Source organism: Apis laboriosa, unplaced genomic scaffold, assembly GCF_014066325.1.
Source record: "Apis laboriosa isolate Shangri-la unplaced genomic scaffold, ASM1406632v1 scaffold18_cov149, whole genome shotgun sequence".
NCBI classification, from domain to species: domain Eukaryota; kingdom Metazoa; phylum Arthropoda; class Insecta; order Hymenoptera; family Apidae; genus Apis; species Apis laboriosa.
Window position 1 is genome coordinate 3,418,203 of NW_025222233.1, and position 27,715 is coordinate 3,445,917.

Sequence of the window (27,715 nt, forward strand, 5' to 3'; positions counted from 1 at the left end):
AAAAGGAAAAACGCGCGACGAAAAAGCAGTGTAAATGGCGCTCTCCGCACAGAACCAGTCGACGTCGTACGTGAACTTATATTACTCGATCGTCCAGCGTGCGGCGACACGCTACTTTAAGGAATATTACAACTCCGGTGAGTACCAGCAACCAGCAATCCACTACACCGGAATATATTATAACCGTTTCTTCGTTGTTAATCGTCGATGTCCCGCAAACGAGAGAGAAAGAGAGAGAGAGAGAGAGAGAGAGACGGAGCGAGAGCGAGAGCGAGAGCGAGAGCGAGAGAGAGCGAGAGCGAGAGAGAGAAAGAGAGAGAGAGAAAAGAAAAAAAAGAGTAAATTAAAAAATCGATCATCATCGGGTTATTTAACCACGAGCATCAAATCCCGTGAATCAAAAATCACACGCATCGAATCGTTTGGCCACCTGTGCGTCGTCCACGTTTTGCCAAAACTACGTCATCGCGAGCGCGCGCTGTATACGCGCGGTTTCGAATTTTCCCGCCCTCCCTCCTTCCCTCGCTCTGGCTCGCTCCAACACACTCGCAGCGGCACACGTATACCTACCAACTCACTCACCCGAACTACGAGCATACACGCGTTCTATCTCCGTTCGTTTCTCTCTCGGCAACTTTGTCCGCTCCCTCCTGATCCACCGCCGACCGACGACTCCCCCACACAATGTACACACACACACACACACACGCACGCACGCACATATACGTACACACACGCGTGCACACCCACGGAACGGCCGTGGCTGTATATACACACACGGGACAAAGACAGATACTACCGTGCCAGCACCTACTAACGGATAAGTGCTCTTCCAACACTGATTAAAACACGCTGCCGGCTAGACACGTGCCCGCTTCTAAACTCGTGTGTGCTCCTATAGTATTCCGGTAGTCGGAGAGAAAGAGAGAACGGGAGTGGAGCGTTACCGAACGAATCACACGTTTCCTCTTCGAACCGGTGTGCTCCGCGTCTCTCTATTCCGGTCATCGTCATCGTCTTCGTGGAGAACAGTGCTCCGAAAAAAAAAAAAAAAAAAAGAAAGAAAAAAAAAGGGAGGGAAAGAGAGAGAAAAAGAAAACGGGTATTAGGTGAACACGGTATAGGGATATAGGAGTCGGGGAATCGTGAAGGAACCCCAGCGAACAGCACGGAAAGAGTCGGAGAGAGAGAGAGAGAGAGAGAGAGAGAGAGAGGAGAAGAATAGAGGACCGGAGGAGGAAGGCGGGGGATAAAAAAAGAGAGAAAGAGAGAAAAAGAAGAGGGAGAACCGTGAAGAATCTCGGTATCCGTCGGTGTGATCGTGTCCGCTTGGGCGATTTGCAAAACCCGAGAAAGGAAAAAGTGTGCGAGAGAAAGAGCGCGAGGAGGGGGAGGGAAGAGCGAGCGAGAAACGCAGGGAAGTGGGAGGGAGATAGAGACGGAAAGAAAGAGACGCGAGGCGTGAGCGAAAGAGCGAGAGATCGGGCGGTATAGGAGCGAGCGAGCAAGAGAGAGCCTGCTGATCCGCAAAATACGGTCTCGTTACACTATCGTCGGTGTTGGGTCATCTAATCGCCTCTGAAATTATCGTCTCGCCAGTGCAGAGTGACGAAACACACTCTCTCCGGGAGCAATCAGTTTTCGAGGGTACTGGTTCGTGGTGCTTGCTCGACGACTACGAGACTCTCGCCGCGAGTCCTTCGAATACCGATCTCGTTCCGATCTCGTTCCGATCTCGTTTCGTTCTCTCGTTTTCGCGTGTCACGCGTATACGTATACACTATATATATATATATATATATATATATATATATAATACGTTCAGAGCCCGATCGCCGCTACCGGGCCTTCTGGCCTGCCTGGTCAAGGTGAACATTGGCAAGAGACCACGGAGAGAGAGGAGAGAAATTGTGCGCGAAGATCGCGTTGCTCGTGACCGAGAGAGAAGGTCCCTCGTGAGAAATCGGATCGTCGGAGATCGTGGTGCCCGACGTGAATGCTTCGAAACGGAGTCACAGTCTCGTTTTTTTTTATTTTTCTGGTGCGTTCCTCCCGAACGACGGGATGTTCAACGTGTTCGTGGACGCCGATCGACGGATACGTTCCCTCGATCGGTTCGTTTGCATCGGGAGCGCGATACGTGAACGAAATCAGTGATCAGTTGTTGTTGCTATTGTTGTTGTTGCTGTTGTTGTTGTTGTTGTTGTTGTCGTTGTTGATGTTCGTCGAGCCGATACAGGTCGATCGTGTGCAACGTACGATCGAGCAACGCTCGTGGAAAATGGACGATCATCCTCGTTGTAGTACGTTGAGAAAGAGAGTTCTGTTTCATCGCGGTTGTTCGAGTGTTCTTGTCGCTGTTCGATTGGACGACGCCGTCGAGGAGGCGCGCTCCACGTCGTTTGAATATCGTGTTGCGCTTACGCTACCTCGGGTCTCGTGTTCGCGTTAAATGTCGAACGGCGAGCTTCCGTGGAACGGAGAAACGGTGTTTCGGGTGTACTATGCGTGCCACGCTTGATAATCTCGGGGATCGTTTCGTCTCCGAAATTTTCGAAATTTCGTTAGTTTCGCGTCGTTCGAAATTGTTCCTCGTATTAATATTCCCCCTCTTGATATCGATCATCGTTGTATCGATCGTTTAACGTTTTTTCTTTTTTTTTTTTTTTTTTTTTTAATTATTCCTCTCCCCTCCTTTTTTTCGAGTCCCGAGGAAAAAGTGCGCGGTGATGCATCCGACCGAAAGAAATCTCGAAGAAATCGAAGAGATAAAATCCTTTCTCTCTCTCTCTCTCTCTCTCTCTCGTTCGTTCCCTTTCTACGAAGCGTCGAATTGTAATCTAGTTTCGCGAAAAAAAAAATACAACGAAGAGGTAAAAAAAAAAAAAAAAAAAAGTAGCGACGAACGAACAAAGAGAGAGAGGGAGAGAGAGAGAGAGAGGGGGGGAAAGGGAGAGGGAGAGAAGAGAGTTATCGAGCGCGGCAAGAGTGAACGTTATCTCTGCTGTAGGTTTATCGCGATATTCCTCTTTGGCGTCGTCATCGAAACAGGATCATTTTCGCCGGTTGACATGACGAGGATATCGCCATCGGCTGGTGATCCCGGATCGTTATTGGACAGTATAAAGTCAATCGCGGCGAATAACACGATTGGTTCTCGTTTAGCTCCGCTAACCCGGCTTCCCGACTTGGACCACCAGAACTACACATGATCGGTCTGTGGAACTTTGCTTATTTCAGAGGTACTTGTCGCACGTTCAACTTTTCAATAGACGCGGAATACAATCCTGTTATCCTTTCCTTTCTCCCCCTCTCTCCTCCGTCCCAGCTTTCTTTCTGTTATATTCGATCGACTTTAAACCAGCTGCGCGCACCAGCGGGTAGAAACTTATCGAACTTCGCGTTCGACTTGTGCTCCCATTTGCATGCAATTATTACAACGCGCGATAAAACACGCGGCCGAACGATCCTCTCCTTCTTCGCTGGATCATATATAAATATACATATATATATCCGAGATTGTTCGCGGAATAATCTGTAATTGTGTAAAACACTACTCGTGTACATTTCCATCGATTATCGAATATCCTTCGAATCGAAAACGAAAGGTCTCTCGTCCAGAAAAATCGAAATCAAAGATGTCGTGACGATTCGTGGCAATCAAAAACACGTACATATATATATATATATATATATATATATACGTATACACGTATATATGTATATATTTGGAAAATAAACGTCAACGGGTTTATCGTGTGACTTCTGACGATAAGAGAGAGGCGAGCGTTGCTCCGTATCAACGAGAACGTAAGAATCGAGAACGCTGCGTGTTTGCTCGGTTGCGGAAAATCTGAGATCAGACCTCGACGGGAGGTCGATCCGTTGTTTTGCCGAGAAAACTTGGCCGCCAAAAAGGAGGCGATCCTCTTTCTCGCGTCGATTATTCATCCGTTATTCGCCGGGTTTAGAATTCGGGTTAAATTTTGGAAACGATCGTTCCCGGCGAATAAATCCGAATTGATTTATCTTTAGGAGGAGGAGCGCGTCCCGTGCCAAGAAGGTTCTTCTTCCGTATCGTCGTTGCCACGATCTCGCCTAACCTTGCCAACGTTGGTCGAAGTGTCGAAAGTGGTCGATGGTAGTCGATGACCGCGGTAATAAAAGAGGAATACGGCGAATGATCTACGGATTGGAGTGCTTTCGTTTCGTGGCAACGATAAGCTGGATTCTCTTATCCGGCGGAGGACGGATTCGGGCGTTGAAGAAGCGTGGCGCGCGTTAAAGAAACGCGCGTGGATAGGGGCGTACGGATAGGAAGGAAATGGGGCTCGATCGAACGGAATGAAGTTAGTTGGGCGTTGTGTACGTTTCGCCGAGAGACGACGAAACGAAACGGCGAGATAGCGTGAAAGAAAAAGGTGTCGTGGAATCCTTTCTACCTCTCACAGCCTTTCACCGATGGAGAACTTCCGTTTTTTTTTATACATATATAAATATATTCGTTCACTACGTATTATTATTCGGAAATTGATCGCCGACCATCGATGGAAAAAAAAAAAAAGGAAAAGAGAAAAATGATATTTCTAATGAATTCGTTCTAGGATGATTCGAAGGTAAACGAAAAAAAATACGGCCTCCCCTCCCTCGCATGGGTGCTATTCGATCGACAAAAGTATTAAAAAACAAAGCTCCTACAGGATGGAATAATAAAAGATAGAACAAAGCCGGAGAAGAGAGAGGGGAGGAGGGGAAAAAAAAAAAAAAAAAGCTACGCGACGTTTCGGCCGTTCGTTCGTCAATGCGTGCTACAACAACGGAGGGTTCGCGGGGGTTGCCTCGACGAGTGTTAACGCGCTCGCGTGTACTCCCGTCTCGTTTCTGTCTATTTTTCTGAAAACAAACATTCGATCTGACGAGCTATATAACACCGATGGAATACTAGAGAAGGACCACTCGTTCCTCGAGCACCCTTCGCGCCGCCATCGCGGAAAGTTATGTTTTTGTTGCGCTCGATTCGCGTGTTTTTTTCGTCTCTTTTCCTTCCACGCGCGCGCACACGCCCCGTCGGTCCCTTCAGCCCCGCTCGATACGAAAATGGGCCGCAGGTATTCCCTCTGACACTCGATAAATAGCGAGGAATGTTTGCTCTTGCAAATGAATGTTTTCCGCGAGCCACGAGTGATTTTAACTCCTGAGTGCGCGTCCTGCCAATACGTATATATTCCTCCCTGCCCGCGTCTCTGCCACCGCTCTTTTCTCGCATCCCCTTTCGATCGCCCGCCGCTCCTATTGACGAAGAATAACAGAATTGCCCAGGCTAATCCGTCGAATTCAACGTCTATGCGCTCCTTCCCCGTCGTCACCTGGATCCCGCTATATCGTATCGAGCCTCGTTCCGTCGAGTCGCGCCGAGTCGGGCGGATCGGTCGTCATCGCGATTCCACGCTCGCGAAATATTACGAATGTTTACGAATCTACGATACGATATTTTCCCCGAGACTCTGCGCGAACAATGGACGCATTCTGGCGGCGTTTTATCGGCTAAAATTAGCCCCGGCGCGTACCATCGTTCCACCGTTAAAAAGGGACTCGATGAATGATTCCTTGTAAATAATCGTTTCGTCCCGGGTGTTGCGAGCCTCGTTTCCGTCTCGCGGCGGCCCCATTGCTCCTTGCTCCTCGGATCGCTCCACGGATCGATCTTTTTTCTTTCTTTCTTTCTTTCTTTCTTTCTTTTTTTTTTTTCACCCTCCCCAATGAATTTTCGTCTCTCTCTCTCTCTCTCTCTCTCTCTCTCTCTCTCTGATAAATCAACTTGGAATTTAGACAGAAGACTAAGACCCCTCTTCTTTCTTTCGCGATGCAAGTGGCGAGACACCGATTAACACATTTCGAAGCCATCCTCGAGAACAAAACTTGACTACACGTTGTAACCGATCTATCCGATGGATGCGAAAGATTCTTTCTTACAAAAGATTCATTCACGAATCTTCGAGAGGAAAGAAGAAGAAGAAGAAGAAGAAGAAGAAAGAAAAAAAGGATCTCGATCCAGCGAGGAGAAGAGAAACGGTTATCGGTTAAAAGCCTCCCTCCCCGTCTCTTCTTCTCTTCCCTTACCGATGCACGATCATTCTCGACTCGCGCGAATTTGATATCAAGAAAATAAAACGACGTCCCCTACGATCCCTCCATCCATCGCGAGGGGAAAAAGGGGAGGGGGAAGAGAAACGAATTTATATCGTAACATCGGACAAAACGGTGAGACGATCGATCGGTGCACGACTTGGCGCGTTCCTCGCCCATTCCGCGATACACGCGTTAAACTTCTCCTTCCCTCCCTCCCTCCCCTCCGCGAAGCGTCGGCATGAATGAAAACAGCTTCGAAAACGAGCAAACCGATCGTCCCTCGCGATTGTAATATTTCCAGCAGGTGCGAGTGTTACGAGGGACGATTAACTCCCGATTCTTTATGTAGTATATACATGTATACACGCGTACATATACATATAAATACATATGTACGGCGAAAGAAGGAGCGCTATCGGTCGGTAAACGGCCATTTCTGTTTCTGCTCACGCGGCGAAAGTTCAATATGCCGAGTCGCGTGCAGCCGCGGGTATTGTTATCCGCGTACGATTAAATCAGCCGCGTTCCCTGAGAATCTTAAGCGCGAGCCACGACGTGGCCGCGCAAGGACGCGACAAAATAACCGATCCTCCGACGCGGAGGAATGGAAATCAGCCTTGTCCCGTGTCCCGCGGTGAGCGCATCTCGCCTCGTACCTGATAACTCATTTCTATCGTGAACGCGCCGCATTGTCGCGGGGAAAGGCTAATTGAATGAGCAAACCATCGTCGTCGTGCCTTTTGCCTCGACGTTAGCACGCGTCGATGAACTTTTTTTTCTTCTTTTTTTTTCCTCCCCCACCACCATGATGTTTTGTCATTTTTCCTTTCCTCTCCCCTCCCCCTCTCTGTTTCTTCCGAGATTATTAAAACGTGATTTATCTTGGAGCGGTGACGGAGACGGGGTTATATATAAAGTATTTCTTCGAACTTCTCTCTCTCTCTCTCTCTCGTCGAGTTTAGTAGTTTTTCTCTTTCTTTTTGTTTTTTCATTTTTGTTAAGTGTATGATTTTATCGCGAATGTGATTTGTGTCACTCTTCGTGTCCTGTTTTTTTTGTTTTTTTCGTTCGTTCGTTCGTTTCTTTTCTTCCCCACCCCTTTTCGTGATTATTGAACGAGCGATTGATCTTCCGAACGATTCGTAGTTAACTGTAAAGTTTATTCCACTCGCAAAGTTTTTCCAAGTTTCTCCAAGGTAGTTCCCTCTCTTTCTTAAATCTTCTATGCGCTTTAAAGGGGATGATTATTTGATGAAGTTCCAAGGTGGTTTCGCGGGTAATTCTCAACTATCTTGCTTTCGTTTATCGGACATATCACATCTCTGTTTTATTATAACGCTGGAACAACGATAGGAAAGGGAAAACACTTGTTTCTCTACCATCGATATATTTATAAAAAAAAAACTTGAAAATTGCATTCCTTCTAAACGCAGAAGAATCGTCGCAAGAAGGATTCCACGCGATCAACTGTTCAAGGATCAAGGAAGAAAGACCAATCCTTGACAATCGAGTTCGAATTCGATCGATGGATCAATTTAGGAGCCAACGGTTGTCAAATCGCGGGAGAATCGCGCGATAAAGAAATTAGATTCGTGGAAATTTAGTCGTCGTCGAGGCGGTGGCCCGCGATAAACTCGGTTTAATCTTCTCATAAAGTTTTCATGAGCCTCCTGTCCGTCTCTGAAACTCGCGAAAACGGGCTCTTCCGAGCGTTCCTCCTTCCCATCCCGATAGCGACGAGAAAGCGGGCGAGAGAGAGAGAGAGAGAGAGAGAAAAGGGGTGTGTATCCTCGTTGCAACGACGAATAATAATTTGCCAGCGAATCCAGAACACGCGTCTAATATCGCGCCGATCGGGTTTTCTCCTCGCTGGTCTCGCAGCATCCGATATTTTCTTTTATTGTACGCATATCGAGACAGCGCCTTCACTCCGCGTGCCCACGAAGTCGCTTTCACCCGGTCAATTAAACGGCCACTTTCGAGACCAGAAACACGCTAGATATCGCCTCGTTTCTGCCATTAACTTGATCTTTGAAAATTTTATCGTTCGGTAGGCAGGAGAAAAAAAGGAAGGAGAGAAAAAAAAAAACAGGTGCAAACTTAATATCACGAATTTGTAATAAGGAATTCGTTTGATTGCGAATTATCACGTATTTCGTATCAACTGATTGTCCGTTAAAAAGAAAAAAAAATAGAAAAATGTTGTACGTTCGTTCTTTTATTATATTAATATCGATACACCTTGTTCACTTGTTTGTTAAATAAGAGGGAAAAATTTCGTTTCGTTTCTAACATCGTCAATTTGTTTATTATTTAATCGCGTTTGAACGAAACCAAATTGATTTTTCCTCGTTTCCTCCGAAACGATATCGCTTTTCCACTTTTGTTCATTGTTCCTCCGAACTGGAGATATACGTGTAAGCGTTAGATATTATCGTCCCAATCGCGCAAGTGATAAATTAATTTTTCAGATTCGATTTGAAAAATCTGAGTTGTTTTATACTGGTCATATTTCGTAACGATAAAGTTGAAATGTTTTTAAACGACGTTAAAATTGAAACGGGGAAATGGTGATTAATGGTTGACGGTTATCTCGCCTCTTCGTACGTGTCTCCACCAATTTCAAATTCGACCTCCAAAAGTGGTTTCCACCGTGTTTAATCCGAGTCGAGGAGGCGAGTAGGGAGAGAACATCCATTCCGAGTAACAGCGATTCAAAGCTACGTCTTCGTAGCCAAGTTTACCGTTTTCTTTTCCCTGGACTTGAACTTCTTCCCTTTCCTTCCCTCTTCCCTCCCTTGCCTTCGCTTTATTTTTCCCGGCTGTACGAAAAAAGCATCGCGATAAAGTCGATAAAGTTTTGGGGAAAAAAGGCGTGTAATTGAATAATGACGAGTAACGGAGTAATGGATCACGGCTCTCCCCGCGTTAAGAGACGAAAATTATTTAAACCGTGGAATGCGAAATTTCATATTAAACCGAACGAACCTCGCTCGAACAATTTTTCCGAATAATGCGTCCGTCGAAAGTTGTAACTGGTTCAAGTGGCACGCACAAGAGGAAAGCGTTTAACCTTGCTGTTCAGTTTAAATCTATTTGACCCGAAATAATTTTCATTTATCCGTGGGAAAACTCGGCTGGAAAATCCGTTTTAATCGTTTCATCTCTTCGTCCCTTTTACCGGCATCTTACATAGGTTTCGACATAGAAAAAGAGAGAAAAAAAAAAAAGAGAGAAAGAAAGAAAGAAAAAAAGTCGAAGCTCGCGTGGAAAGCGAGAAACGGATCGATGATCACGTATATACGGAAATCATATTCGAGTGAAACGAATCCAAACAGATCTCAACGAAGTGTTGTCCACCGATGAAAGCAAATTGTCTATGAGATTAATATCCGATTCGTGGCCACGATCTTACGCATCTTCCTTGGAACAACTGTTCAAACAGGAGTTATACAATTCCGTCAGACACGTCCCGATTATACATTCGTCGATACCTGTTCCTGTATGCAATAAATTCTAACGCGTCACGCTACACGATCCCACTTTTGCGCAAATCGATTGGACGAAACGACATGACACGACATAGGAGCGAGACGAGTGCCTCTACTCTACCTATCGGAGTCTATCGGGGGCTTAATCGTAAAGGATACACTTATCTCGTGATGGAAACAAGGAACTTTCGATTAATCGGTGAGGGGACTTTTCGAGCCGCGACTTTTCGAATGGAATTCCATCGTGTTTCGTGGAAAAAAAAAAGAAAAAAAAAAAAATATTCGCTCGTCCCTGCGAATTTTTCCCCTGAAAATTAAGACTGCTACGACTAACGAGAGGAACGTATGGAAAGAAAGGGGTGGAGTAAAAGAAAAAAAAAAAAGATAGGGGTGGAGAAAAAAGAAAATAAAAAAAAACCGGATGAAAAAGGGAAAGAAAATATTCGAAGCCGTTGCAATGGGCGGCGCGCGTCGTAACGAAGTGCAGGCGGTGTTCGGGGCATTCGAGAATCGACGGGATCGACCTGGCGACTTAAATCTGCAAGCTGCTACGGGAGGAAAAATCTTTAAAAATGCTGTCTGACGAAAAAAGCGCGCATGCGTAACCACGAGCCATTTCCTTCTTTCTCTCTCTGTCCCTGCTCTCTCTCTCTCTCTCTCTCTCTCCCCCTCGCCATTCTCCCTCTCTCTTATTCTCTCTCTCCGTTCCACTCTCTCCGTTTTCCCCTCAACCACGTTCTCTCTCCCCTTTTCCATCCCTTTATGTGTGTACACGTGCACGCGTATTTGCCTCCAACGTGTGTGTACGTACGTGTGTACGTGGCGCGCGTGGCGTCAACCGTGTGGCGTTTTTCCTTCCTCCTCCCTCGTTTCTCTTTACGCGTTCCTCGCCGCCAAAACAAATCGTAAAGACGGCTTCTGCTTTCGTCGTAATCGGCCAGTCATTTCCGAAAAATCAATGGCCACTCGTCGAGTACAGTGCTTTCCTTCCTTTCCCTCTGGCCAAAGGATAACGTAACGTACTCTACGCCACAAAATTTCTCTGTCGAGGCATAAAATCGAATTCGAAGAACGCTCTCTCTCTCTCTCTCTTTCTCTCTCTCCCCTCCCCGAGACCCCTTTCACCCTCTGTGTTTTCTCCTTTCCTCTCTCCTTTTTCTTCTCCTCTTCTTTCCTCTTTCTCCCCCCCTTCTCTCAGTTCCCTCACTCACTCGGTTTCACTCCCTCGCCTCCTCCTCTTCCTTCTCACGGATTCGTCCCCGTCTTCCACCCCATCTGGAAGCCCTTTGTAAAGCAACGGGACGCGGTCTCGTTCGTTTTTCTTACCTCCCTCCTTCTTATTTTCCCTTTTCCCTCTCTTTTTTCGGGTTCAACGATATCGGGCGGCTGTGTCAAATGGGACGCTTCTTACATTGTGACGAGCCACTCGACCGATTCCGGAGATCATCCCCCTCTCTGTCTCTGTTCTGGCGGGAATTCGAAAATTCTTCCCGTTCGTTCGCTTCGGTTTTCGTTTCGAAACTCGCAACACATTCCTCGACGATTTGTTCTACCGAATTTTATTCTCTTGTAATCGGCCGGCCAATGAAATTTTATCACCGACAGTGGATGGAAAACGAGGACGTTTCAAGGATAGTCGTTTCGGTTCTCTCCATCGCTTCTTCTCCCTTCTTCTTCTTCTTCTTTTTCTTCTTCTTTCCCTCCATTTTCTTCTCTCCTCTCCTTCCCACCGATGTGCACGTGCGATTCAGATTCCCAACTTTCTAATCGTGGCACGGAGACGAGAAACAGCTCGAAAACCCCGAAGCTTTGCCCCCCGACAACTGCAATTATCGCGGGCCGAGCCTTTAGCATTCAACGAAGTTGGCAGGCTGACAACGTGACTCGTATCGTGGACGGAAAGGGCGCGTTCAATCGGCACTGTATACCTTTCGTCGAGATCGATTCGTAATTATAATATCGAGGAATTATTCATAAGCCCGATTGTTCGTATATAAAAACCCGATGAAAGTGATAAGACAACTCTCTCGTTTCTATCGAACCAACGAGCCTGGCCTCCTTGGACCTATCTCCACCAGTTTAGCAGGACGTGGCTCTGCCCATTCGCAATTTTACCCAACAGGTGAAACGATATAATAAAACTATCGTTCCTCGCGGAGGAGAAATTGGCGAGGAGAAATGATAAAACTATCATCAGGCACATTTACGTCGTCGATGGAAAATCGTAAAAATTTGAAACGATAAATTTGAATAAACATCTTCGCTTCCGTTTCAAAGAAGTGAGAGTAGCGAATTTCAATAAAAAAAAAATAATAAAGAGGAGGAAGGGGAGGTTGCGTTGTCTCGAGGGAAGTGAAATCGGCGAGGAGTGGTAAGGATCGGCGCGATCGTTGGATCGATCTCGAGACCATCGTTCTGAAATTGGAATAACAGCGAGCCACTCTCGCGTTTTTGCGCTTATTTTTAATTGCGATATTAGATTCGGGGAGGGGAGAAAGGAGGGAATAATTTTTCAATCGTGGAAAAAAAAACAATGGCGAGGGGAAAAAAGTATCTCCCGTATTACCATAAAGAATCGTGTCCTTTGACGAAAGGGATGAAACAATGGTGAGGCGATGTCTCTTCTTTCGAAAAAAAAAAAAAAAGGATGCAGATTAAGAATTCATATCCCGTGGACACGGAGGAAAATCTTTGAAACCCGTCTCCCGCGTAATTAGCCATTCCGTTTCTTTCCTCGCGGATTCCTTCGCGATTCCGTGCCAATCCTTTGACGAGGAAGCGTCCCTTCCTTTCCCTTCCTTTCTAGAGACGCGTGAACGAATATCGAGGAATCCGTGAAAAGACCTGGGAGGAACAATAACACTTCGTATCGTATCGACGAGGTAGAAAATTTTACTCCTCAATCTATCCTCCCTTTCTCCTTCTCCAAAGACAAGGTATCCCTGCGATCGTGAATCGTAAATCATCGTTGCATCATTGTCAGAAACACGATCGATAACTCCGCGACGTTTTTCGATATCGAAAATTCGAATATCGAAAACTTCGATCGATATTGGAACGCTTTTTTTTTTTAAACCTCGATTTCGATCGATGAAATTTGATGCAATTTCAACGTTTGATTCATTTGATACTAGTTTTACACTATTGGAACGATAATAATGTAATAAACTGTCGTATTGTAAAATCGAAACTATAATCGAGATCTAGAGATTCGAAGACTTTAAAGTTTCGAGAAAATCATAGGATTCGGAAAATTACGCGTGGCAAATTTATACTGCGTGGCTTATCGTTAAAATCATGCGATTCCTCCGCGTTAGAGAGACCTTAACCGAGATTTCGAGGAAAAAAGAGAAGGGTGAAAGGGGGTTGTTTACGCGAAGGAGAATAAATTTCGTTGGGAATTAATGCTTTCGAAAACTTGGTTGCGACTAAGTGCACTTTGCCGGGGCCGCGAGGAAATCTTCCTGGATGAACGATTAGAGAGCGGAACGGTGGAAGATAGATGGGAGGAAAAACCTTATTGTCGCCACGGTTCACTCCGCGATAACTGTCGGAGGACAGGGTATCGTGCGTGGACTCCCTCTTCGATAGCTCGCGTTATCGCCCCCCCCCCCTCTCCGTATTTTCCATAGGGAGTTTCGAGAAACGATCTTTGAACCAGGGGGGAAAAAAATCATAACGTTGGTGGTATTGTTTCTTGTCTCTGAAGAGATCGACGAGAAAAACTCTAGATGATAGAGATAGAATCTCGAAAACTTTTCGATTATTGTTTCTCATGATTTTTTTTTTTTTTTTTTTACTTTCAAATTCCAAACCATCCATTCCAGCCGATTTTACTATTCTCCTGGGGTGGTAAATTTCTAAAATTTGAAATGTAAATATCAGCGGTCTAGTTCTAGATCTATAGAAATCTTTCCTTTCCGATATATATATATATATATATTTTTAAGACGCAATTTTTGTCGTAAATTCGCGGCGAATCGTTGTGTGCGCCGAACGACTCGTCTCGTTTCACTGTCCAATTCATCTTGTTAACCGCGCCGCTGTACCGACCGTCTATTCGGCCAAAGATTGCGGCCAACTGCGGCACGACCTTTGCGTTGCCGCGAAAAATACGCCGTCGAAAATCGATCGATTTATAGTCTTTTTTCGTCCTTTTTTTTCCCCCTTTTTTTTCTTTTTTTCTTTTTTTTTTTTTTTTTTCCCACGTCGATTTGACTCGTCGCGACCCATCCACCTCTCCCTCCCTTCCCCTCCCCTCCTCTTCCCTTTTGTTTCGGTGTAGCTTCATTAGCGGTGATTCCGAATTTATAAGGCGGCAATCGGAACGAATCGTTGTTCGATAATTCAATGATCGTTAACAGACTGGAAAAACTGTGTCGAATTTGTGTCGAATCGTTGGTCCAACGTATTAACGCCGGGATTCGATTAAAAGGCTGGTTAAAAAAAAAATAGAGAGAGAGAGAGAGGGAGAGAGAGAGAGAGAGAAAAGGAAAAGAAAGAGGACAGTTGGGGGGGGAAAAAAAAAGGACAGGCTCTCTCTGACTATGCTGTCTGTTCGTTCGTGGATGCGGGCGCAATTTGCAAAATCAATGAAACGCGGCGAAATATTAATGCGACTCGAACGCTGCTGCGTTTCCCCGATCGAAATCTCGTTAAAGAATCATCCGATTTACGTTGATCGTTCGCATAGAAGGGCCGGGTAATACCCGATTTCCCCCGTAAAAACGGACGAAATAATGGCGCGACGTAGACAAATAATCGCTTTATTTCGTTGTCATTCGTGGCTGGCCGAGCGCTGGCAGACCCTTCTCTCTCTCTCTCTCTCTCTCTCTCTCTCTTCGTAGACAACCTATTGACTCCCGATGCGCAAACAGGCCGCGATCAACACCATCTGAAAATTTAATTGGACGAGAAAGAACCGTAGCACCGGGACGATTTACAAGTTAACCCTGTCTCCGTTCTTCTTTATCCTCCTTCTGTCCACCTCTCGCTATTCACTTATTCGAAGGGAGAGGAGAGGAGAGGAGAGGAGAGGAGATTGTATTAATAATCCTTTGCCGATTCTAGATTTCTAGTCATTAAAAATCTATACGAGTTTTTACGAGTTTGTCTCGTCTCCAATTTTCAAGATACATTTTCACTTCTTATAATCCATCTTCCATAGTAATAACAATAAGTTGACTTTCACGACTCTTACGTCGAGTCTTACGAAGAAACGTTACACTTATCCTCTTCTCGATCATTCTTTCTTTTCTTTTTTTTTTTTTCACACTAATCCACTCCACGATCGATGGTCAATTTCGCGAGCGCGAGCGTTAAATCTCTGCTTAATGGCTCGGAAACGCAAAAGGTTTATTTGCATACGTAAACATCGATCGAAAGACACGAAGGGAATTCTTTACGGATTGGGGATCTGTTAAAGGGGTCGCCCAATAACTCGGCCTGATGCCGCGTTCAACCGCGCTTTCCTCTCCACGAATAAAGTTCGCGGTGTAACGCGCCGTGTTTTGTCTACGCTGCGAGGAGAGCTTTTTCTCCTCGGTACACGGGGAGAACTCGAAACGACCGATCGAATCGCTTTACGTTCCGGGAACGATCGCTTGTTCCCTTCGCGCGGCCGAAAAGAAAAGAAAGGAAAGGAAAGGAAAAGAAATGAAAAGGAAAAAGAGAGAAAGAGAGAAAGAGAGAAAGAAAGAAAGAAGTAAAAGAAGTGGAACGCATTTCGCCATGAATAACGACGTAGCGGAACTTTCACTCGGCGTGATAATGCCCGGGCTGGCTGGCTGCCTTCGTGGATCAAGCATCGATACATCTCGTGATCCGCCTTGTCGACGATCATTACCATACGCGACTCGCGCCACGAGTCGTCGTCGTCGTCGTTGCTCGTCGTGCTCGTAAAACTGGCGGTCGGCCGTGCTCGATCTCGATGGATCATTTGCTCGATCGTTAACCTTTACACCAATATTCAACTGCCATATTTTATTCGAGATCGAAAAAAATTATGTATATTTTGTATTTAAGATTCTCGTGATTCGATATATCCTTCGTTCGGATTCCAAGATTCCATCAAAAAGATTAATGCAGTGACTCACGAGAATATTATCTTACTTAAATGACGATGATTCGTCCAATCTCACGAAGATTTCAACGTTTGGGCGTATGTGTCTAGATCAGTGCAACAGATTAATTTTCATTTCATTTGAAGATAGAGAATCTTCTCGTCTCATCTTGCTTATTCTAAATTAAGCTTTTACAACCTAATAAACCTCGATCGACGAGGTTAACGATTATTTTTCTATTCGCCTTCTTCCCTAAAATCTTTGGGATGAATATACATATTAACACCATGGTTAAGATGCGAATTAACCGTTCGTTAATTCCTCTGGTGGTGTTTCTCGATTCCCTTTATCACTGCCAGGAATCAACGGAACAAATCACAGGAAGAGATTTATAATGAGATGGTTGCGCAAACACGAGGAAACTTTCTTTCCTCTTTTTCTACGATTTCCATCGAAGTTGAAGGGCAGGGAGGGGGTAAAATCGAGCCCCCTCCCCCCCCCCCCGATATTTACGAGGATCGGTCCCCCGGAATGGCAGCCCCGCTTTGATATTTATTTATACGGGGATCTAGAGCGAAGGCCTTCTAATTTATCGGCGGAACAACCGAAGCCAGGCTATATTTTTATCGCGGACGTTTAATTTCGTAGAAATTCCTTGGCTGGTAAACCGGTTGCACGCCAAAACGTCATTCAGAGGCCGCGGAAGAGAGAGGAGGAGGAGGAGGAGGAGGAGGAGGAGGAGGAGAAGGAGGACCGGTCCCGGGGGGTGCGCGGTGCCTCCTCCCTCCGCGGACGTGCGCCTCTCTTTTTGATTGTCCCCGGCAAAAAACCTTCGCGATTCCGTACAACAGGTACTGTTCCCGTTTCCTGAACGTGGAACCGGGTTGCTCGAATGGGATCGAAAGTAGATTCGGACCGTACCGTGGCGGACGAGCGGAATGCGAATAAACGAGCACCGATATATATATATATATATATATATATGCGATCGAGGCGAAGCGAACTTATTTCTTTTTTTCTTTTATCACGGACGTATCTTTGTATCTGTTGATCCGATATACAAGAGAGTGTTACGATCAGATTCCTTTCTTGAGAATTTCTTTTCACGTATTTATACCACGGGATCGAGATTAGATTCTTTCATTATTCTTCCGATATACAGGTGATTGTGATTATTGCAGAATTATATTGAACGAAGGAGTGATTTAAGGAGCGAGTTTAAATAACTTTGGCGCGGTTTAAGGCGGTTTAAATAACCCTCCCTATGCAAGATACAGTTGGTTGAATTATTCCGTCACGTGACGTGGAAACATTCCTCCATGCAGCAACAGGATGAAAGAATGTTGTCCTTCGCCCTCCCCCGTAAGAAGCGAAGGGTTGGCGAAGCACGACAATTGATTACCCCCACTTTCTCGAAATGGCCGCGAAATGCCTGTGCTCGCAACGCAATCTCGTAATCTCCGTACTACCCTTTCTACTAGCTTTGTCGATCCTCTTCCATATTCCCCCCCTCCCCCCCGTACGTCATTCTCATCGTAGCACCACGCGTGCACGCGGGGTCTTTTAATCGAACCACCTCCTCCGTATCCCTCCTTCCCCGCTAGCTTTAATTAGTCGAGATAGTTGTTTTTCTGTATCTGATCGAGGGCTGACCGAGCCTCCTGTCGTTTCGTTTCTCGTCATTCGAGATTCGAAGAAGGGGAGAGGAAGAGGAGGAGGAGGAGGAGGAGAAAGAAGAAGAAGAAGAAGAAGAAGAAGAAGAAGAAGAAGAAGAAGAAGAAGAAGGGAAAGAAAAACAACCGGATGAATTCGTCGTGACTACTTTCCGCCTTGATCTTGGCCAATTATTTTTGCGCAGTCTGATGTATCGCGAGGAGGAAGGCGCTCTCTGCAAGAGAAAGCACGGATAGGTGGAATACCGAGAGCCTCGGATACCGGATATCGTAAACCGACCTTCACCGCGAAATCTGTATACATCAACCTTCGACGAGGCGGCCACCGCGCGGCAAGAGCGTGGCGGAAGCCGTGTCTCTCTCTCTCTCTCTCTCTCGCGTTTGAAATTGCACCGGCCCTCCGTTCACTCCGCCAATGTCGCCGTGCTCGAGCACGGCGGACCGCTCTTATCTTAAGGCCGGCACGCTCTTATCTGAAAATTCGGGAAAAATGCAAAACGGGGGAACCTGTTTCCACCGTTAAACCGTTCCGCTCGGCGGAGAGTGTCTCGGGTGAGAATGAGAAGTGGGAGATCCGGGAACGGTCGCGAAGGAAGTTCGATCGAATTGGAATTTTTTTCTAACGATACATTTCCGATCTTTCTTCGCGGAGTGATATTTTTTTCACTCGCGCGTGCACGCTTTCACGGAGGCTTTTCACGGTACACCGTCGTGGGCAGCGTCGAGATATGGAACGGATTATGCAAACGTGGACTCGAGATAAAGAATTCAAAGTCATGGCTATCGAAGACGGGCGTTCCGATAAAAATACACACTTCGTCCCCTTCTCTAAAAGACGGGGATTAAGAGATCGGATTAAGAGATATTCGATATTTCGAGGAACGGCCCCCGAATCGTGTAATCTTTTTATGAACTCGACCACGACGCAATACACGACGAGATACAACATTTCCCCTTCTCTCTCTCTCTCTTTCTTTCTTTCTCTCTCGTAAACTTTCCCATTTGCTCGTTCAAGGAACGCGTTTGAAAAAAAAAAAAAAAAAAAAAAGAAAGACATTACGTCACGAAAGTGTTGTAATTCGAATCGTTCGTTCGTGGATTTCGCGAACGAACGAAAAAGGGAAACTTTTTTTTTTTTCTTTTTTTTTTTTTCTTTCTTTATCGATCGTTCTTTTTCGACCGAGTTCCATCTTTTCCTTCGTCTTCTCGATCCGAATCGCGCGACACGTTTATTGATTACGAAACGCCGGTATAAATATATATGTACATATGTGTGTGTATATTTATACGTGTATATAAATATACATACGTGCACACGTTCGCGTGTATATTCGTGCAAACTCATTAACGTAATTAATGATACGGGAGACCGTTTCAGTAACAGCCGGCGGAATAAATAAACGATAATGTTATGTAGATGCAGGCGATCAATCCTGACGTGGCGCGATAAGGAAGTGAAAAAAAGATGGAGAAGGAGCGAAGGGGAAAAAATGAATCGTAGGATCGTTTGGATCGTTTCTCGCCCCGCGAATCTCTTCTCGATCGTCCCGTTCGAACGTTCTTCTTTCTTTCTTTCTTTCTTTCTTTCTTTCTTTCTTCCTCTTCCTTTTATTTTTCTTTCTTTTTCTCTTCCTTTTTTCGTTTCGTCCCGAGACGGAGAGCGAATTTGGTGGAAATATGGCGAAACGATGGGATTTCGTTGACGAGATAAATCTGCGCGAGAATGGGGAGGAGGGGGCGCCGTTCTGGCGGGGACGTGAATATTTGACGAGGTTTCAAACGGAAGGATTAAATTGGCGTTTCGCTAACGTTTCAGAGGAACGATCGTTTTTTTTTTTTCGTGTGGAAAGGTGGCCGAGGAAGTGAGAGGTGTGGAAGATTACGTTCTCGGTATAATATAATAACGTTCACCGACGAATGGCCCATTAAATCTAGCAAAACCGCGATTATAGCGGTTACAACAGAGCAACGATCGCCCGTTTTTTGTTTCTCCCTACCGAGAGTCGTAACGATTCATTTCACTCGAATCTCTTTTCTTTCCTCGTAACGTTTCATTCGTTTTCACGCCGAATGATCGAAGAAAATGTATATACGACGATCTGTTAAAAAAAAAAAAAAAAAAGAAAAAAAAAAAAAGGTCGCGCATCTTTGATATTCGTATCCCGATCCGGTCGGGCAATTTACAATTACGTCAAAATCAGATCGATCCTCGAACAGGAGATTCCGTGATCGCTGGCGTACATCAACCGCCAAGCAGCCGTATCAGAAGACATATATAACAATCGAGCGTGATGAACAGCGGCGAACTCGTTCCTTTCATTTGCGCCTGGGGAAAAAAGCAACGTTTCCAGATACACACACACACATATATATGTATATATATATACACACACGTGTATATAGATACGGAGAAACAGAGAAAGGAAGGTTGCTAGTACGATTCGAATTAATTGAAGTCGGGGAATCGGTTGTACCGATTCGACGTTAATAGTCGTCGATTAGACGACTTGGAAACGTTCGATAAAATACAACACAGCCGAATATTTGAAACGTTTCTTCGTTAAATAAATCTCTCTTAAACGTGTATGTATCTTCACTCGGGATTTTCGGATTTTTCGGCAAGTAGAGATTTCGACGAGTACAAATAAGCTCGAATTGGAGAATTGATTCCCGATAAACGTTTATTCGGATCGCCTCGATAACTAACGTTTCCCCACGTTCGAGAACGCCTCTTTAAAAGGCGTTTCGATCTCGAGTCCATCTTTCCTTTCCTCCGCCCGCCTGAAGATCACCTCGCCCCGGAATCCTTCGATTCGGTTATTGCGACGACAATTAACGGCCGCGGTCGGCGTCCACCGCCGCCCATACGGTCCACGCCGTATCCTTTTCCCTCCCTGCTTTCCGAAGTTCAATAACACTTGTCACACCGCCGTTGAAACGTATCGTCCGTCAACGAGCAACAAAAGCTGCTAGTAGCTCGTGTGCTACGCGTGCACCGTCTTTCTCTCTCTCTTCGATCGTGTGGGGTCGGGGGAGGAGGGAGGAGGGGAGAGGGAGGAGGCGAGGGAGAAGGAAAAGTAGAAAAAGAAGGAAAGAAGAGGAATAAAGTAAAAAATGTAAAATGGAGGAGGAAAGAAAGAAAGGGAGGGAGAGAGAGAGAGGGAGGGAGAGCGTACACGCAAGAAAGCGTGGCTCGATATTAATAAACGGACCCGAGCGGCGAAGATAATCCGTCGATGCGTCATCCTCGACGCAAAAACAAAAGACGGGCTGAAAGAGGCGTGCGAGTAGTATATCCGCGTATGGTGGAAACGGGCTGCGTTAGCACGGCCGCCCCGCGTTGGATAAACGAAAGAATGGAATAAAGAGCGAGGTAATTAATCCGATAAAACGGAACACACTTTGTGTAACGTTGCATAATGCGAATTCCATAATCACGGAGAGATGCGCGCCGCGGTACCCGTCCTTGTTTTCCTCCTTTCCTTCGTAATACGACTGTACGTGATAGCGGTGATTGCAGCGGACGCGTGTCGCCCGCCATTTACGGAGGGCGCACACCACGATTACAAACTCTCCGCCTCTCTTTTCCACGAGAGAGAAAGTAGTTCTTGTATACTCTTATCCTTATATGATCGCTGTATCTTCGTTTATTCCATTTCTCAAAAGAGAGAGAGAGAGAGAAATTCTTTTTCCATCGACGATGGGATTTGGATAATTCAATGGATACTTTGTAGCTCGTCCGCTTTCGATTTTCTTTTTTCTCCTTCTTTTTCCCTCTCCTTTCCATTTTTTCCTTTTCTCCTCTTCCTTCTCCTCTTCTTGGAAGAACGATAGAACTCAGGATCTTTTCCCCCTTCGTCCAAACTTTCCTTTCCTTTCCTTCGTCGTTTCAACTTCCATCCCTCGCCATCGATACGCTTTTATTTTTCCAATATAATCGAAAATATAGCGACGTCCAAGGTGGCGGACGAGACGAGACACGAAACAATGGAATGGAGAGAGAGAGAGAGAGAGAGGGAGAGAGGGAGAGAGAGATGCATCGGGGACGGAGCGAAGTTTTTTTAACGCGCAGAGAAGGGCAGGGAGATTCGACATCGCAGATACAGTGGAACACTTCATAAATCATTCGCGCGGACGTGCATCCGACCTGCATAACAGCCGTTGAACTTGCGAAGCTCGAACCGGACGTATCTGGCCATGCGTGACCGGGAACGTGGTCGATTCGTCGTGTTAGAAAGCGCGTGTACACAATTCCTGATTCGATATCTCCATGATTCCTTCTGCAAGTTGTTGTTGTTGTTGTTGTTGTTGTTGTTGTTTTCGAACGAAGAAACGAAGAAACGATTCTTTTATCGTCCCTATCCCTTTTGATCGATCAAAATCCAAAATCCGCGAGCGTGTACAACATATATATATATATATATATATATTCCAATTCGTGGAAACGTCGAACGATTCTTAATTAGAGTCGGGCCAGGGAAGGGTGTAACGTTCCCACTTTGCCTGGGCGCTATAGAACGATCGCGTCTCGGGCTGAAATTTTACGAGCGTGACGAATCGAATACCACACATTCGTTGCTTGTAACCGGGCTCGCGCCGTACGTGTTAAGAATATGACCACGCTTCCGTTACTGATCTAATATACCGGCTCGTTAACGCTGAAAAATTAATAGGATTACGCGTACGCCTTTTTTGCCATTACGTTTTCCCCCACCTTCTCCTCCTGCTCCTCCTCCTCCTCCTCCTCCCTCGCTCCTAGAGCGGAGAGAGAGAGAGAGAGAGAGAGAGAGAGAGAGAAAGAGAGAGTGTGTGTAGAGCGGAGAGAAATGTTCGTTTTAGGAAGTGATTTCCAAGATACTTGTATATACGCGTATCTGTACAACGCGTATTTTATAAATCGTGTGTAAATTAGGGAGGCGAAGTAAGTGTTTTTAATTACTCTTCCCTCCCCCCTCCCCTTCCCCCGTTCCTCCGCCCCTTCTTCTCTGCCCCCTCCCCCTTGAGAACGATCTCCCGTTACCGAGCACAACGAGCACGCAAAAGTAAAAACGGACGCTTGTTACTTTTCACGAGCACGCATCGATAAAGGTTCGTTCGACTTGTCTGATTCCAGATACTGGCGCGCCCTACGTATTATACAAGGACAACATGGAGAGACCCCAGGGGCAATGGGGCCCCGGGCCGGGATCTCTCCAGGACGGGGGACTGTACCCGCAGCAACAGCAACAACAGCAACAGCAGGGCTCCTCCTCGTCCGGCAGCCCACAGCAGGCCTGTGGTCCCCCTGTCGAGGGAGAAAGCGGTCCCCCGCCTTCGTTGGCCTCTCCCGTGCCCTCACCGTACCCCTCGGCACCGCCTGAGCCTCAAGCCTTAACCCCACCCGACGACGATATACAATCGAATCAAGCCACCTCTCAACAGCAGCAGCAACAGCAGCAACAACAACAACAGCAGCAGCAGCAGACGCAACAACAAGTGCAACAGCAGCAGCAGCAGCAGCAGCAACAACAACAACAGCAGCAGCAGCAGCAACAGCAGCAGCAAGTTCAACAGCAGCAGCAGCAACAACAACAGCAGCAGCAACAACAACAACAGACGCAACAGCAGGACCACTCGCCCCAACAACAATTAACCCCCCACGAGGTGGATCGCGCGGATTGTTTCCCCGGGGCGGGAGAGCTGCAGCAGTATCCGCAGCACTACTTCAAGGATGCCAGGCCGCATCCGTCGCCGTCGGTGCCACCGCACATGCTGACCCCGGGTGGTTTCTCCGCGTTACACTATCTGAAGCAGCCGGGCGTGATGCTGACGTCCCTCGGGCAGGGGGACGGTGGACCCAGCCTGGACGCGCACCAATACGCGAGCCCCGGGGCACCGAACATGGCGACCGGGTTGCCGGACATAGTCCAGCAGAGCGGCAAGTCTGGGAAAGGGGCGAACAGCGACCTACGTTTGTTCAAGTGTTTGACGTGCGGGAAAGATTTTAAGCAGAAGTCGACGTTGTTGCAACACGAGCGGATCCATACGGACAGTCGGCCATACGGGTGTCCAGAGTGCGGGAAGCGGTTCAGGCAACAATCGCATCTAACGCAGCACCTGCGCATACACGCGAACGAGAAGCCGTATGCTTGCGTGTACTGCGAGCGTACGTTCCGGCAGCGTGCCATCCTCAACCAGCATCTGCGCATCCACTCGGGTGAGAAGCCATACCAATGTCCGGAGTGCGGAAAACACTTCCGTCAGAAGGCGATCCTGAATCAGCACGTCCGCACACACCAAGGCGAGCATTTCTCTCTGCCTCCCAGACTCCCAGAGGGCGTCCACCACAACCACACTGACCCATTCACCGGTTCTTAATGTTACTATCACCACCGCCACCACCACCGCCGCCACCATCGTCTCTTCATCTCTTCTTCTTCACAGTTCTTCGTCTTTATATCAATACTTATATACGCATATGAATATATATATACATATATATATATATATATTATCTATATATAATTTTTAACGATGCTGTAGCATATCATATACGCCGCCATACCATCTCACCAACTCTTCTCATCTCGTCGTTCGTTCGTTCGTTCTTCTCCATTATTATTATTAAAACCATTCTCTTTTCCACGTTCGTTCGATCGCCATTTCTCTCTTAACTAACCCAGTCACCTTTGTATGTTTATTTTTTTTCCCTCCCCCCCTCCCCATTCGTTTGGCGTTATTCGATCCATCTGGTTTCTCCACCGCTTACCCCTTCCCTCCTTCCCCTCTTCCACTCTCCCTCTCCCCCATGTGTCGGTTCCCAGCGGACAAACGCGATCGCGTACGTTTGCTCGTTTCGCAGTTTTCCTGGTCGTGAATTTCGTCGAGTAAAATCGATCGAAACGAATCGGCCTCGTTGCCGCCAAAGGCCAACCGAAGAATCAGAACGGTTGAGCTGGACGCGAGAGTGCTGGTGAGCTGTGAGATAGAGGAGCCTCTCCCCTCCCCCTCCCCCCTAACAAGTCTACTCCCCCGCATCCTACGACCGCCTAATCTAATCCGCGTGTATATATATATATTTTATATATACATAATTCTTCTGCCCTCTGCAAGTTCGCTCTCTCTTCGAAATTGACCACGACGGAATTTTAACAAGTATGGAATAATAATAATAATAATAATAATAATAATAAATATAATAATAACAATAATAATAATAACAATAATAATAATAATAAATATAATAATAATAACAATAATAATAATAATAATAATAATAACAACAACAGAACCTCTCTAATCTCGCATCTGTTTAATATAACACCATCTAACTATCTCTTTGGCTGGAAAACTCCCTGCTGTAGAAAAAAAAAAGAAAAGAAAAGAAAAGAAAAGAAAAGAAAAGAGAAAAAAAGAAAAAAAGAGAATGCGTCTTTTCGCGAAGGAGGTGGAGGAGGTGGACCTAGGACCCGAGAATCGATCCGTCGAATCGTCGATCGATCAAACGGAGCACGTGGGTGATCGCGATGCTTGATGCTAACTTTCGCGACTCGATCGAAGGAAGAAAAGGGAAAAGTTGTTCTTTTAATTTGCGCGGGTTCGAGGGTTGCACGCTTTGGCGCCGTGCTACTACCGTACTACTACTACTACTACCACTACTACTACTACTACTACTACTACTACTACTACTACTACTACTACTACTACTATTCTCGATCCATCGATCGAGATCCCCGTTTCTTTTTTAACACATGGGCACTCGCGTAGATATATATATATATATATATAAATATATATATATATCTGTCTAGTCTCTCCAGTGGTCGCGTGGTACCGTGTTCTCCGGGCTTCTAACAAAAAGAAAAAAAAAAAAAAAAATAAAAAAAAATAAAAGATTCCTCCGACGTACGGGGTTAGCAGGAGAAGCTGGAGGATAAACTTGGTTCTCGTGTCTGTTACAGACGTGAGTCCGCATCTAATCTTCAAGAATGGGATGACTCCGACACTCTGGCCCCAGGACGTTCCGTTTCCGCAGGAGGAGGGGAAGGAGGAGGTGGGATCGACGTTCGGCGACACGGACACGCAGTCGGGCGCGTTCAGCCCGGCGCCGGACGCGAATTCGATCCAGTATCCCGCCTACTTCAAGGACCCGAAGGGCGGGAATCACGCGGTTTTCGGCGCGGGTGGCACGGGTAGCTTCGGCGCTCTCCAATACATCAAGCAACAAGGCGGTAGCAAGAGCTGTTTGCCGGACGTGATACAGCACGGCCGCTCCGCGGGTATGCCGTTGTACGTTCGGTGTCCGATCTGTCAGAAGGAGTTCAAGCAAAAGTCGACGTTGCTGCAGCACGGGTGCATACACATCGAGTCGAGACCGTATCCCTGCCCCGAGTGCGGCAAGAGGTTCAGGCAACAGTCCCACTTGACCCAACACCTTCGCATCCACACGAACGAAAAGCCGTACGGGTGCGTGTACTGCGGCCGTAATTTCCGCCAGCGCACCATCTTGAATCAACATTTGCGCATCCACACGGGGGAGAAGCCGTACAAGTGTCAACAGTGCGGCAAGGATTTCCGTCAGAAGGCGATACTGGACCAGCACACGCGCACCCACCAGGGTGATCGGCCGTTCTGCTGCCCGATGCCCAACTGCAGGCGGCGTTTCGCAACCGAGCCCGAGGTCAAGAAGCACATCGACAACCACATGAATCCGCACGCGGCCAAGGTGCGCAGGAACTCGAGCAGCGACTCGAAACCGCCTGGCACGCCGGCCGGCCTGGGCCCCGTCCCCGTCCCCAGAGGGTTGACGCCGACCGTGGTCAAGCCGGAGCTCTACTTCCCCCAATGTTACGCGCCCGCGTTTAATCACCAACCCCCGGTGTCGACGGCGCAGTTCCCGGCCCAGGCGAACGGGGTGTCCGTCGCCGGCGAATTCAAACCACCGACCGGCCTGCCGCCGCAGTGACTAACCGTCCATCCTGCCGCCTACTAGCAAGCAGGAATACCGCTGAGATTTCAGCGATGCTTCGGTCACGCGTTACAGAGCGACGCCGCCGCAGCCGCAGCCGCCGCAGCAGCAGCAGCAGCAGTAACAGCCGCAACGACGTCGTCCAGTGTCGCGACGCACCGATGCACCCAGCCGATCCAGCAACACTACCCGTGACATTTATCGTGCATTTACTAGCCTCTTTCTTTTCGTTTCAAGGTTCGCTTCGTTTCCTCGTTCCATTGCTTCGCACAGCCTCGGAACGCGTCGCCAGCTAGTCATCAGCTCGACGATGATCGACACACCGACTTATATATATATGTATATCTATCTATATATATATATACACACGTTTTCGACCCGCCGTGTCTCTTTCTATATAGTTCGATTCGTCGTTGAACGTTGGGTGTTGTGTGCGCGTGTATATGCGTGTATGCGAGTGTACGAGTGTGACACGTTGACGCACGTCGATCGTTGAACGCGTTTACTCTTATTACCGATAGATCGTGCGACCTCGTCCGACCAGTGTGGTCCGTTTCCACTTGTGCGGTCCTCGGCCCGACCCTCTCTCCGTCGACGCGACCCAACGCATTCGCACAAGCTCGCCCAAAAGAGAGAGAGAGAGAGAGAGAAACTGCAACACCTCCTCCGCAATAGCGCAACTTGTTTCTTCTTTTCGATTTTCATCACCGATCGTCATCTCGGTCGACGAATGCGCCACGTTCTGTTGTATCTGTTGTCATTGATTCTCTGCTCGATTTCACAGAGGGAATGAGAGAGAAATGAGAGAGCGAGTGAATGGGAGTGAGAATGAGAGATTGAAAGAGAGAGAAAGAGAGAGGGAGGGAGAGGGAAGCAATGGAAAATGGAAATACAAGGGAAATACGTGGTAACTGACACGCGCCAAGTCACGAACCGAGCGAGCTACGCGATTGCAAATGGGTTTCGGGAGGGACAGAGGTCGGTGCTTGCAGAGAGACGAGGGAGTCGTTGTGTCGTTCACCGTCGAGCTGATCGCTGGCGCCAGAAATATGGTGACTCAACCAACGAAGAATCTCGTCTATTCCCCCATACGTATTTTTTATATATTAATGAATTAACGACGTACCTTCTCGCGTTTTTTTCGTGGATGAAGCGAATAGCTCGAGAGAGTTCGGTGGTTCCGCGCGCGCAAGGCAGGCAGGCCGTCCGAGGTGTCGTTCGTCACACACCGCTCACACAGAGAAACACGTGTATACGAGTATACACACGAGTATACATAAGAGTGCGCACATACGGAGTCAGTCACACGATACACACGAAAAAACACATGCACACGTACGTCGTAGTGGCAAACTCGTATATATATTCGGGATGTGTGTTTCGTCAAATAAAAAAAAAAAAAAAAAAAAAAAA

The 27,715-nt window shown here is 46.9% G+C and overlaps 1 protein-coding gene across 1 annotated transcript; it reads left to right on the forward strand.

The window, feature by feature from the left end:
- Positions 1-20: 20 nt before the first annotated feature.
- On the forward strand, positions 21-26,558 carry LOC122712054 (zinc finger protein 853-like). Its single transcript, XM_043931370.1, has 3 exons — positions 21-137; positions 22,469-23,635; positions 25,296-26,558. The coding sequence occupies exons 1-3, from the start codon at positions 35-37 to the stop codon at positions 26,297-26,299; spliced, it is 2,274 nt and encodes a 757-aa protein (XP_043787305.1). The 5' UTR covers positions 21-34; the 3' UTR covers positions 26,300-26,558.
- Positions 26,559-27,715: the final 1,157 nt, after the last annotated feature.

What these genes read in the sequence shown, in the direction of transcription:
- LOC122712054 (XM_043931370.1), top strand. Translation starts at nt 35, where the DNA reads ATGGCGCTCTCCGCACAGAACCAGTCGACGTCGTACGTGAACTTATAT. An exon ending in TAAGGAATATTACAACTCCG is followed by an intron (nt 138 to 22,468) that starts GTGAGTACCAGC and finishes GTCTGATTCCAG; the next exon opens with ATACTGGCGCGCCCTACGTA. An exon ending in GCACGTCCGCACACACCAAG is followed by an intron (nt 23,636 to 25,295) that starts GCGAGCATTTCT and finishes TGTCTGTTACAG; the next exon opens with ACGTGAGTCCGCATCTAATC.